At 34.5% G+C, this 14,670-nt stretch overlaps 1 protein-coding gene across 1 annotated transcript in view; it reads right to left on the reverse strand.

Annotated features, from left to right (window-relative positions):
- The window catches only part of LOC149803139 (BAI1-associated protein 3-like), a 349,073-nt gene that overhangs the window by 136,877 nt on the left and 197,526 nt on the right, over window positions 1–14,670 (reverse strand). Inside the window, exons 12-15 of the mRNA XM_089953890.1 lie at window positions 14,224–14,314; window positions 9,504–9,560; window positions 6,517–6,620; window positions 3,886–3,937 (exon numbers count right to left, since the gene is read on the reverse strand). Of these exons, the coding sequence (XP_089810016.1) occupies window positions 3,886–3,937; window positions 6,517–6,620; window positions 9,504–9,560; window positions 14,224–14,314 (304 nt within the window). The remainder of the gene's footprint in view (window positions 1–3,885; window positions 3,938–6,516; window positions 6,621–9,503; window positions 9,561–14,223; window positions 14,315–14,670) is intronic.

The following is a 14,670-nucleotide window of genomic DNA, read 5'->3' on the forward strand; positions in this document are numbered from 1 at the left end:
CATTTGGAATAACTTGTGAAGATTTCGTGGATAATTATTGGATACAAGAAGAGAAATTAAGGTAAGAGAGAATGCATGTGCATAATGTTTACAAAATTTTCCAAACAGGTAAAAACTCTCTGGGGCACAAGCAGCTAGACATGGCTTAGTGCTGCTGGGGCACAGCAGCAGTGATACTGATAACAGTGCTGGGGCTGAATGAGTTAAAGACAATCTTACAAAATATACGATTTCTTATTAACACATTAACCCCTGGCGATGAGTTAATGTGGCAGGAGATAGTAGCCTACTGCCAAGCTCTGTAGCATCAAGGTCATGTATGATACACTAAAGTGGGTGGCATTATAGAAAGGTAGACAGATGTAGCTCTACAACAATACCAAATAATCTGGAAGTCCTAGTTGCACTACAAAATACAGAGGGAAAAACCTCAATTTCTGGACCTGATTTTTTTCCACCCAAAATTTGCCCGTGGTCGGAATCCGATTTTGTGTCTGATTTTAGACTTCTTGGTCTCAGATCTAAGGCAGACCAGTATGAATTGTAAACAGACAGATGAACCTTTGCAAAAAGTAGGATAAGATGGACATTTGGAATAATGAGTGGCCTCGATATTAAAATAATGGGTCCGTTAAGGAAGCAAAAAAAAAAAAAAAAGAAAGAACAACTTTTACCCTTCTTCTCATGCACAAGCCAAATAGACAATGAAAAATGATGTTTCTAACGCAACTAGGCATTAGGTTATTGGAAAATCACCTGGAAGTTGATGTATTAGGATGTATTCAGAAATAGCTTTCAAAATGTGTTTCCTACTCAAATTTCAGGCGAAAATGACAAAAACCTCCAGGGGTTAATGTGTTAATGGGTGCATTTTTTCCGTCACCAAATTTGAATTTTCCTTGCGTATTTAATCACTTTGCATCGACCATGCACATACATTACTAATTTAGCCATTCTTTGACGATTTGTAAAAAAATTATAAAATCCTTGTTAATTAATACATTAGGGGTTAATGTATTAATTAACAAGGTGACAAGTTTACATGGCAGGACGTAGTAGCCTACTGGCGAGCTCTGTAGCATCAAGGTCATGTATGATACACTAAAGTGGGTGGTATTTTAGAAAGGTAGACAGATGTAGCTCTATAATGATACCAAATAATCTGGAAGTTCTAGTTGCACTACAAAATACAGAGGGAAAAACCTCATTTTTTGGACCCGATTTTTCACCACCCAAAATGCACCCATAGTAGGAATCTGATTTTGTGTCCAGATTTTAGACTTTTTGGTCTCAGATCTAAGGAAGACCATTATGAACTGCAAACAGACAGAAGAACCTTTGCAAAAAGTAGGATAAGATGGGCAAATGGAATAAAGAGTGGTCATGATACGAAAATAATGTGTCCGTTAAGGAAAAAATAAATTAAAAAAATAAATCTAACTTTCACTCTTCTGCTCATGCGCGAGCCAAATAGCCAATGAAAACCTATGTTTCTAACACAACTAGGCATTAGGTTATTGGAAAATCACCTGAAAGTTGATGTATTAGGATGTATTCTAAAACAGCTTTCAAAATGTGTTTCCTACTTGAATTTCAGGTGAAAACAACAAAAATCTCCTGGGGTTAATGTGTTAAAATTTTCAAATTTCGTCACGTCATTTCCATATTACCGTACATATTTGTTCATAAGATGATTCCAAATGCAAACTGCACAGACCCAGATCTGTCTAAGCATAATGCGTTGGAAGATCTGGTCTCACAGTGCAGTTTGTCTGGAGTAATCAGTAGAGCAAACAACACAGACCATAAACTCCAGGCACATTATGCTGTGAACGAGCATATACAGTAATCTGCACAAACCATCATTTTCAATGACAGAATGGGCAATATACTGACCAAACTTTAAATGTTAAGCAAACAGTGGCGTAATTATTTTGTCTCTTCTGTATGAAAATATGGGATCCACACCTGCCTCTACAAGCAACTTCACAAGTTACTGGGTGTAGGAAAAGGAGGGAACAATGTACAGTGTGACCCCACTATAACAAGGTGGTTGGGGTCTATAGAACCTGACCATGTTATAACCAACCAAGTCAGTTAGCTGAAGATGATACATTTGCCTAAAATATGGCGGGTGGGTTGGGGGTGTGTGGAAATAAAAGCGGGTGCAAAAATATATGCTTTTGATTAAATAAAGTCAAACTAGTCTGAAAAACACATGTATTTGATAACTTACAGTGCATTACAGTCCATATTCCATTAAGTACCGTACAAGTATATAACAAATACATGAATATGAGTATAGATCACGTTATAAACTTCATTAATGACTCGCATCTTGTTAGAAAACACCAATAACACATATCTATAAAAAAAAATGGTAGTCTTCGTTTTGATCTATATCCAACTGTCACTTAACAATTCGCTACAATAGCACAAGGCTATAGCTGTTTACGCTACATTTAAATGTACTTAAACTGGCCTAAATTTTGGTCAGCTGGAGAGAGTATCATCTTGCCGAGGCTACCCAGGGGATGAGACTATTGAAAAGGAAATGAAAACTTAAACAAATTAAAAAGTTTAATAAACATCATTGCAAGATACCCCATCTTCAATTAACTTGATGGCCATATATCTAATGTTTCAAAAGATTTTCAAAAGACTATTTTTGTCCGGGCAAATTTTAAAAACAGAAAGAATTAGCCTTTGTTTGGTCTATTGTAGCAGTTACTTTTCCTGCCTTCAAAAGTTGGTAGATTTTAGCTAGTCCAGATAGCATAGATAGACCAAGAAGTAGATCTCTGTGTTTTAGTTGTTGTTTTTTTTTATAGATTTTTTCTTTGTTGTGACATTTCTGGTGGCTGAGTGATGCTTCCTTCCACGCATGCATCATAACTTGTTTACAGAAAGGTCAACAGACGATGAATACACAGGTGTTATGTTCTGTTCTGACAGGGATCACTACAGAAAATATGAGTGTTCCAATGGATTTAATTCTATGAGTGGAAAGAAGAGGAATTTTACTTACCATCAACATACAGAGGTCAGTCAAAATAAATATATTAATTACTAGCGAGCAGCCGATAATCGGACACTATTTCATCCGAAAGATCCATTATGATGTAGGGCCTCATCCGGTTGATCTCTGGTACCAGATTTTTAAAAATAAAAATGTTAAGATCGCATGGCATAAGTAATCCAGCCAGATGTCAGACTAAGTGGATTATGATATAACAATGCACTGTTGTGATCGTTTGTCAATATAAACAAAGAATTTATTTATCTAACAATAGATAAATTCCCGTGCATTTTATATACATTTTGTGGCTTCCTTTCATGATGCCTCTGAATTTCTTCACTCCAAAACCAAGGCTGTATATACAAATTTAAACAGTCAATAATGTTGGGAAAAAAATTGCCAGATAATATATTTTGCTGCCAGTATGGAATGTAAATTTCAATTTGCGATATTAGTGAAGCCCAGCATGATCCCTGAATAAACTTTTTACATGTTATTTTTTGTACTTTTATGAATGAAAAACCTCTTTTCACGTAAGAGAAAAATACATGTATATGAAATTGCAGGAGCCACACCACAATCATCTTATATTAGAATTAATACACGATCTCTTCCCCAAAAATTATATACTTTTTTAACATTACTTTTTGTACTTACAAGAAAGAAAAAAAATATTTTGTGTATGAGAAAAGTACATGTACACTGTATATGAAATTTTGGGAGCCACGCCACAACCGTGTTATATCCAAATTTGGGTTATATTGGAGCATTCTATAGTGGGGTCATATTGCACTGTTATTCACTTTGTGGCACTATTAACATCCATTCTTTCTGTAATGCAGTAAATTTCACATCACTAAACTTACCAGTTTTTCAAGCTGAAGGTAGCAGTTCTTGAAGTATGGCACTTTGACAAGTCTATAAAGAAAAAAAAAAAGAAGAGTCGAATCAACATGTACCTTCTCCAATCTATGCTGAATTGTATCTACCTTATTTAAGGACAATCACTTGTGAGGCATGGAAGTAGTTAACTTTTCTAAAAAATTCCTGTTTTCACACAGCCAAAGCAACAAGCAATCCAAAAATAATCTTAAATGCTATTATGCATTTTCAGGTACAACTCAGCTGAATATCATCAATACCCAAGTAACCATCATTCAGAGAACACATGATCATGCTAATCAGGATTCCCACTGCTAATTTTTCAGAATCTAGGCAGAATATTCAAAACGGACAGCAGATTCATTAAAAGTAGGAAACTTCTTTGTAATCATAATGCATCTGGCTGAAAGCAGTCACATGACTGTATATAGTAATAAACAACTATGGTCCTGTGAAAATAATTGGTTTACCCAATCCTACAACTCCAGAACCATGAATTTCTCTAACATTTTCTAAAGTCATAACTACAACCATAAACATTAGTTTTGTCGCAAATGATCCACATTTTTCTTTTCTCTTCATTTCTGCAGCCATTTTTTTTTATATCAATTAGAGTCTAATTTTCTTGTTATTTACAGTCTGTGTTTTATACTGAAAAACTATAGTCCATGTAACAGTCTGTTATACTGATGACAAGATAATTTTCTCCCTACTTATATCTGCATAGAAAAAGTATGTTCAAAAACTGTATCCCCCCCCATGCCCTGACAAATTTTATTTTTATTGGAATTCAGTCAATATAAGTCAGAAAGTGGAATTTCACAGATTGATTTTAATAATTCCCAAAAGTTCAAAATATTAGAGGTCTCTGGGTTTGTACATTTTGAAAGTAGGGGACAAACTGCTCTCTCATTTCTTGCCTATAAAATAACTGATGAACGAGTACAGAAAAATTAATAAAATTTGCACAAATAAAACTATATGTTGGCAAGTTATTATTTTCAGTCTGACATGATTACTGAAATCACTTTATCCTGCATCAGAAATTAAGCCTCCACAGTTGATTTATATCTGGTTGCAAATTACTACTGGTGGCAAACTGTCTAGTTTAAAAGAAAAACCAAGCAAGAACAAATGGGTGTTGCTCTAGTTTATTGTTGTACCAGTATTACAACATAGCCAACTGCAATTGTTCTATGTAACAACCTTACATACTGATTAGTGCAATCTGCCAATACAGTCAAGTAACTGAGGGTGAAGACTGAGCATTGAATTAAACAAGAGGCTCAGACTGGTCTGTGTTCACTCATTTGTCATTTGCCTAATAATCGACTGCAGAAAGCCCTTCATGCCATGATACTGTTTGTTGAATATGGTGAAAATTCTGTTGAGCAGTTTGTTTTCATAGAAGTTGCTTAAAGGTTTATCTGTACTTAGCAATGGTGGCCTTATCAGATGGAAAATCAGCAGCATTTGATCAAAACTGAAAAGCCCTTCATGGCTTACTGATTTTAATCACATTTTTTAAATCGTGATGGCAGCTCTGCATGATTTGTACAAATTAGAAAGGCTTTATGCTATTATGATTTCTGTCAAATTCAGCTGAGCAGTTTTCGAAAAGGAGTCATTGAAACATTTTTGCAGATTAAGTAATGGAGGCCATGACTGATGTTCAAACAGTAAAACACCTTTATGCCAGGATACTTTCCATCAAGTTTGTCAAATTCTGTTGAATATTTTTTTAAAAATCAAGTCTTTTTAACAGTATTCTTTTTAGGATTAGCATCAGTGACCATACCAGATGAAGGATCATCATCCTCTGAACAAATCTGGAAGGCCTTGATGCCAGAATGCTTAATGTAAAATCATGCACAAATCTGTAAGGCAGAGTTTGTTGAGAAAATGTATGACAATCGTGAATAGATGATGCTCAACAGACAAAGAACCATTCCAATAAACTCACTTGGTGCCTTATGGACAGATAAAGCTAAGAACTATACCAGTCCAGGGATTCACAAGCTGAACTTATTCCTTGACTTAACCTCATTTCTAGGATCCACAACTGTGATTAAATAAATGTGTGTCTGACATCTGATAAATAACATTTCTCAAATTTGGACTTACATAAAGGTTAAATCGTGGCAATATATTTTCTGTCAACTTGATTGGTATGGCCTCAATACCTTAGAGAATCTTTCAAAACACAAGAAGAGTTCGGACTTCATTCTGAATTAACCTTTCTAACCTTCTAAGCATAAAGGTTGTAAAAAAAAGTGATGACATTATTACAATGATTGCCAATGTGAAATGGATATATAAATGAATTTCATGATTATCTGACTGATTAAAAATAGAAAACTACAGAGCAGAATTTAAGAATAAAAGAAAAATTATCACATATCCATATATCTTTAATAGGATACATCATTTGACAGATTTTAAAAATGTACTGTCCAGAGCTCAAACGTTGTGTATCGATTTTTGGCCCCAAACTTTCTGGTATGTGCAATGATTTTGATGTGCAAAGATCTTTTTGATGGTTGCAGCAAAGGTCAAATAATTCCACAGACACACACCCGCACACACACACAAACAACAGCTCTACTACTACTTACTCCTCATACAATTTTGTGTAAAACATAACTGCATGATGCATGTCAGTGTTTAGTGCATTTGTCAGCTCTATTAAACCCTGCAACACTTCTTCATCTTGATCAACCTGCAAGAAAAAATTAAATCCTTTGACATCAGTTGTCTCTTTTAGCCATTTCATTAAACATTTACCTTTTAAGACCCAAAACATTTTTGAACTGAATATGAATTATTAAAAGAACTATTTTTACTCAATTGATGCAAAGCAATCTTTAAATTAAATTAAACTATCAAATACTCAAATTAAACTATCAAATACTCAAATTAAACTATCAAATACTCAAACCAAACATTAAGTCAAAGATCACTATAGGTTTCAGCAATTTGTTACTTCCTCAACTTTGCTTATTAAGGTCACCTTTGCCCAATCAATACATTAATAATAATACATAATAATATATCAGGGTATGTGCAGCAGTTTTATCTGTCACCTGTCCATGATATACCGTATGTACTCCAGTATAAGTCAAACTGCACACAACACAGACCCAGATCAGCCAGTGCATTATGCAACAGCTGGTCAGGTCTATACTGTCTATTCTAATCACAAGTCCCAAGAAACTAACCCATATTTCCCTGCACATTATATGCTGGTAGATATGGGTCCATGCTCCTTGCAATTAGCTCAAACACAAGCAACTTACAAAGTTTGGTAATGGTAGATGGTGAAGGACTAGATACTGTGTGCAAACAAAATAGGAAAGAGAGGCAGACCTGCCAACCTTGACGAGTCTGTCTCAGTAAGGCAGTTGATTTTTTCCCATAAGATTGACCAGTTTTCAGTAAGGTGTAACAAAATATCAACAGCTGCTATTGTAAAGCTGGAAAATGTAAATAAAAGTTAGATGCATCGACGATATACATTATGTTCAACTGAAAAGTTTGTAAAGTACTTTATTTATTAGTACAGTTGCACAAACTCTAGTTCCAGACCCTATGCAGCTCAATGGTTTGTTGTTATCTCTCAACTTTACATAATTCTTGGAAATTCTTTTCCATTTTTTCCATTTGACATGACGATGGCAATCATATCTCCCACCAAGAGACATACTCAAATTGGCATGTGATGTCCAATAAATGTAATTTTGTCCTACCCAGCTTTTATTCACAAGAATCTGAATACTCCTTTTTATTCTTCTGTGTTGATTATTAACACTTTTCTATAAGCTTATTTTCCCTTTTGTCTTAAACATGTGTTGCTTTCTGGATAACATTTTTAAAAAAATTCTATAATCAACAGTTTGATCATGCAGACGCTTCGCATGAACAAATAGGTGCAGTTTAAAGTGTCTGGGGTGCTGCTGTAAAGTTAGTCTGGTTCCCTGACTAATTTCACTAATTCCAAGATGAAAGCCGGATCCAAATAAAACACAGATGAACCAATTAACCAGATTTTTCAGCAACAATCATTTTTCCATAGTTCTTGCTAGTATGCCGTAAGCCTGTATTGTTACTTGTTTAGGCACGAATAAATGGCAACATAGAAATAGTGAAAACAACAAGCTTTTTAAAATTTAACAAATAATTTATTTTCCTGGAAAAATTCTGTAAAAATGAAAAAAGGAGAAGAACTTACGTTTTCAAGAATCAAATCCAAAATCAAACTAAGAATAATCCATGAATTATTTTGCAAAAGTCCTAGTAACAAATGTTCTAATAATTTCAAGTTCGAATCCTGATGGAAAATCCAAGATGGATGACGATGACATATGCTGTAGTCAGTACTGTGCTTATCTACAGTTCCTTGTAGAAATACAAATAATGGCACTCCAGTGTTGGAAATCCAAATTAAATTTGTAAGCAATGTCTTTCCAAAATTTCTGTGTGAGCACTCCTCAAAATATTTCCAGAAAAAAAAGAATTAATCCTTTTGAAATCCAACTGATCTGAAGAAAATTATAGCTCAAGATCTGGCTACAACATATTAACTTGACATCAGTGTGAAAAGCCCAAAACTGAGATTTCTCTCTCTAAAACAAAGGTTATATTGTATTATGAGATGCATTTTTGAAATTCCCCCCAAGTTGCGAAATCAGAAGGGGTGGGTCATGTGATCATGTTTATATCACGTACACAGAATATGGCCTTGATTAGACCAATAATTTTCAATAAGAAATTTAAAAAAAGTTGTTTACATCTTAAACCCAAAGCCCCATCATGACCTTGACAACAACCAATCATTTTAAAATAAAAATAGAACTTTGTTTACTAATTTTGAATCAGGGTCAGCATCCAGGCCAACACCTGGTGTTTATGAAAAGAATGATTCAGGTCAACTAAAATTCTGGAAAAATATCATCTCCAGTGAATAAATTTACATTACCATAGCATATAATAGAATAAAAAATGTAAAACTGACAAACAGTTAAATTAAAATAAATATGGATTAAATCAAATATACGTAACATTATTTTAAGGGTAATTTTCATAAGACTTATGACAAAATCATAAAAGTTGGCAGGTCTGGAGAGGGATGGATACACATACAAAATTGGATACTTGTATTCTGAGTCGGCAAAAAAAAGTTTGATGTGGCATAAAGATATGTTGAGGCTGTCAGGCCAATATAATTTCATAAGCCATATCAAACAAGTTTTTCCCCTGAATCGAAACAAAACATGAATGAGGTTTTTTATTTATTACACACCACATTTTTTATACTTTCTAAAATATTTTAGCTTTACTGTATAAATGAAAAACAAAACGAACTGGGATTTATAAAATTCTGATTCACTTAGTCTGAGAATATCTATGCACGCATATCAAAGAAGGCACCCAAGTAAATACTGAAATGCAACTGAACAGCTGTACTGAACACCAGATGATCCATGCAAGATTACATAAGTACGTAATAGACGTATGTATAGATGGGTGGACAACATCATGACAGAATATGCTGAAATCTTTTGACTGGTATATAAAAACAGAATGTCCTAAATAATAAACTTACCCTCATCTTTGTTTTGTAGACATTTAGGATCCGTTCATACCACTCTAGTGTACTCTTCTGTAAATGAAGGCAGACATGCTTAAAGTATCCAAACGATATTAAAACACCTAGAAAGCTAAACACTACTGTAGCAAACGATATTAAAAACACCTAGAAAGCTAAACACTACTGTAGCAAAATGAGATGAGCAATAGACTCTCAAAGGACATAACTTAAAAAATGCAATAAAAGTCTAATATGTAAGTCGGTTCACATACATGTAGGCAAGTTTACATAAAACTGGCTACAAAGACAAATGTAGTGTGCATTACCATGTATACAGTATAGTTATAGATAATGTACCGATTCAGTCTGGAAGTATACAATGTAAAATTTGATTGTCCCCTATATAATCTGCATCATAACATTCCAGTTAAAATCTTGCTAGCTTGTCTGCAGCTCCTCACTGTGGTGTGAGACCAACTGGATGTGATGGTTTATTGATTTTCTAATTGCATCATGAAACTGCATACCTTCTGTGATTACTATTATTACTGCAATACTACAGGATTTGGTAATGAACGAATTTCAGAACCTAATCCATTCATCCATGTATCATGATCAATAATTTTACCAACTTTGATTTAATCCCATCTGACAGTTCTCATATAATCCTGCTGTACAAGAAACATGTCTAACTGAACAATGGGAGTTATGGTTCAAAGACACACTCCATGATGGCAGTCATAGTACTGTAAATATCATTAATGCCTGCCTTTCATTGGTTAAATACAGTAGTCTCTCTTTTTTGAGGTTGTTCAATTTGGAGCCACAAAAGTGACATATAAGCAAAGGAGCCTTATCTTGAGGGGTGTATCAAACAGTCTGTTGATTAGTGCATAAAAGCACAATAATTAGGTAATTAATGATGTGAAAATGTCATGATAATTAATTCTTACGAGCCTACAACTGAAATGGAAAAATTCAAGAGCAATGATAAAATAAAATTAAAAATACTGAGTAGGATCCATGACCAAAAATCATCAGAGGATGGAGCCATGATCAGTAGAACCACATTCTCAGCATGCTAGGATCAAACAAAGCCAGCTGACCAGCACTGCCAACAGTACTCGAGGAAGAGCAGGCTGATTTGGTCTGACACTGAGAGGCTTGCAAGAAGGGCTTGCTGTCTCCACAACAGAGATAGGTCTTTGAGCAGCCTGGTTATGTACTGTATTTCATGCATTTTTTCGTACCCTTTAATTTTTCCTACACAATCCAGTTATCAAACTATTAATTATTTAAATGTATCATAATTTTTTGTACATATCACTTTGTATTTTTTGAAAAAAATCCATTTAATTATTGGACATAAAATTTCTTCTAACAAGATTTACGTTTGCAATAAAGATTGAAAATAGTGTATTGCCATTTTGCTTTTACAAAAATTAATAACTGTTGGTGAGAAAATACAATGATTAAGGCAGAAGCATTGGCACCCCCCCCCCCCATCATACTGCAAATATATATATATAAATTCCAACAAGTTTAATCATGCAAATGAAGCTGAAAATATCTCATATGATTCCGTTAAAAACCCTATGTAAATATTAGCTTTAGTTTCAGACTGCTTCCTATACTAACTCTCCTGGCTGTGACTGACTGCTTTGCCCACCCCCCACCCCCAGGCGCCCATGTGCATAAGCTCTCTTGTTGTCATTACAATATCTATTCGTATTTATCCAAATGAAAGGCAATTTAAAGTTGTCAATTTTTTCTTTTGCTTGATTCAACATTGTAAATATTGTAAGCAGATGATGTAGTATTTTCCTTCCAAATACATACGTGTGTAGTTGTACATCCACCCCTTCACTAAAAATGGACTTGTCCAGGAAATGGGAATAAATTGTGAGCAAGGTCGTCTTTTACACTGAAAACTTCTGTTTAGTATGGAATGTGCAGATGACAATGGTGTTAGGGCCCACCTGGTCATAATCAGGTTTGAAATTATAAATCAATGAAATTGAACTGACTAAATTCTGTGTCTTTTATCTAATTTTTGCTTTTCGTTTTTTTAAAGCGGTAGGGGGGTACAAACAAACAGGGAGGTATATTCAGACTATAGCTTCAATGAACAAAGGAGAAAAATCCAACTCTGTCTGGCAGAGACAACATAAGAATAACCAGATGACGAGCATCAAGCATGTACCAGCAGACAAACATAAGGCTCAACTGACAAGGAGATGGATTAACTGCAGGAGACAGTTTAACATTAGACTAACAAGAAGTTATCAGACAAACCAGATGGCAAACATCTGGCAACAGGCAGCAAACATCCATCTCGAATGATCAAAAGACATATACCATCCCTGGACTGCAGGAGACAAACATAAGACTCTAACACTCAGTCCAGAAAGCAAAAGACATATTTTGAAGAGTCAGACATCAGACTCTGACTATAAGACTGTTATCAAGATAAAATAATGAGCAGAATGACTAAGCTTTCCATTATTCTTGTCTTCATAAATTTTTTTAAAAGCATTAATGCATGCCAATGATGCAACAAGTCATTGGTGGTGTCACGGATTTGTATAAATCCCTTTATTTATTAAATACATGTACTCTGGTTTCGTTCTTTTTGTGTACAACGATGCCTGAGGGTGATTTATGTATACTGTACAATTATTTCGAAACAGTGAGTTCGGTTCATCATATGACGCACATGCGAAGTGCTTTTGATGGGAAAAACTGAATACTTCCAGCGCATAATGTATGGCTGCATCATCTGTGTATAAATGCCTCACAGTAAGACTAAATCTTCACATTATGGAACATCTTGTCAGTGAACAGTCTACTTAAAGGACTTGCACATCTTCAGCTGTAGAGGTATGTGAGTTATTTATTAATTTCTTGTGTCTATAACTATTGTACAACCACGTTTATTTTTGTATATTTTCTATGTAGCTTCGGCTTACACAGTATAATGCAAATATTTTCTATTCTTGTTTGTGACTTAGCAAGAGATTTATATTAGAAATAAAATTGCCTTTTATTAAGAAATGTTTAGTACCATAGGATTCTTATTGGACACAGGTAGGTTCACTTCTGAACATGTGTATTACTTGTAATGACGTGCCGATAATGTAATTTGTGTTGCTTACCATATATAACATCATTATGTGTTATCGTATATGCCCATGTCTTGCACAGTACACGGTGTAAGATGTATTTTCAGCTGATCGGAGTTGACATGGTACCAGCTGTAGAGCTAACCATAAAAACTGACCATAGCAACTGACCAAGCTGAATCATAGCAGCCATACAGATGAGTGAACAGTGTTACTGGTTGAGCAGCAGGTGATCAGGCATTACTGACCAATTGGTGGGCACTGATTGCTTGATTGACCAAGGAATTGAATGGTGATCGGTGACTACCTGAAATGTTGCTTGATTGACCAGTGTGACTGGTATCCAAGTGTGCTAGTGACAAAGTGAGTAACTCGATACATGTAATCCTCTAGCTGTGGGCTAATTTTGGGGTTTGTAATACCCTGTGTTTTGGGATTCTAAAGATATTCTGTACGATATCTGTCACTTTGTTTTCATCATTTTACTATTTGAGTAAAACACATCATTCTTTTCATCGTGCGAAATTACTGTGAATCATTCACCTTTGTCCTTGTACTATGTTAAGGTCATTTACTTGTATTTACATTTGTTGCATTATTAGGTTCATGTGGATTGTGTTAATTTGTCCAATATTTGGATCTTATACCCGCATGTATTAATCATAATTCTTTTTCTAATTCATCATTAAACATTGTATTTGTATCACCATCTAAAGTGTTCTGTTATAAATCCGAAATCCAACTCGGTTATCTTGCTACAGGTGGTCTTTTCTTCTGCTGTAAAATAAAATCTTTAGATCTTTTCATACTTTGTGTTATGTTATAAGCCTCCTTTTTCTTGTACCTTTAACACATTAACCCCTAGCGACGACTTAACAAGACAGGAGGTAGTAGAATACTGCCGAGCTCTGTAGCGTCAAGGTCATGCATGATACACTAAAGTGGGTGGTATTATAGAAAGGTAGACAGATGTAGCTCTACAATGATACCAAATAATCTGGAATATCTAGTTGCACTACAAAATACAGATATAAAAAAACCTCAGTTTTTGGACCTGACTTTTTTTACCCATGGTCGGAATTTGATTTTTTGTCAGGATTTGAGACTTTTTGGTCTCAAATCTAAGGCAAACCAGTATGAACTGCAAACAGACAGATAAGCCTTTGCAAAAAGTAGGATAAGATGGGCATTTGGAATAAAGAGTGGTCTCAATACAAAAATAATGGCTCCGTTTAGTAAAAAAAAAAAAAAAAAAAAAAACAAAAAAAAAAAAAAAAACAACTTTTACCCTTCTGCTCATGTGCGAGTCAAACAGCCAATGAAAAATGATGTTACTAATATAACTAGTCAGTATGTTATTGAAAGATCACCAGGGATTTGGTGTTTTCGGATCTATTCAGAAATAGCTTTCAAAATGTGTTTCCTACTCGATTTTCAGGCAAAAATGACGAAAACCTCCAGGGGTTAATGTGTTAACTGTCAAATCAATTTAAAATTATTTTTTTTACATCACTCTGAATCACATATACTTTGAAAATAAATTTGTAATAAAACTGATCTGAGAAAAAGTTAAAAGACTGATTTTCTTTGTGAACAGTTACTTGTGATGGTACCTTGACAACTGAATTGATTTCTGGCTGTAATTCCTTCTGGAATGGACATATCTTCCTGAATATTTTCATCTCATATATTTGAGCAAGGCATCTGCAAAATATAAAAGAAGTTTACATTCTTTCTGGATGTCAAAACTCCATATTCTAATTTGCAGGGTCCATGGTGTGGGGCAATTCCGGTGAAATAGTCACTCCAGTGCCTGTCACTTTGCCATTATGCATAGAAAAAGCTAAGATGACTTCAAGTTTCTCGAGGTGACCTCACCAGCGCCACTTACCCTTTTAAGCTATTGCAGCATTCATATCTTATGCACAATATCAACTCTTGTCTTTGTTCTGTTCAAAAAGCATTATAAAACAATTTAAACTAGCATTTTCATGCTTTTTTATCAACATCTGTGTCAGTTTAATGACTTTTTCTAATGTCTGCTTTATGTTTAAGTTTAC

This window comes from Sinohyriopsis cumingii, chromosome 3 (assembly GCF_028554795.1).
Source record: "Sinohyriopsis cumingii isolate HCF-2022 chromosome 3, ASM2855479v2, whole genome shotgun sequence".
NCBI lineage: Eukaryota > Metazoa > Mollusca > Bivalvia > Unionida > Unionidae > Sinohyriopsis > Sinohyriopsis cumingii.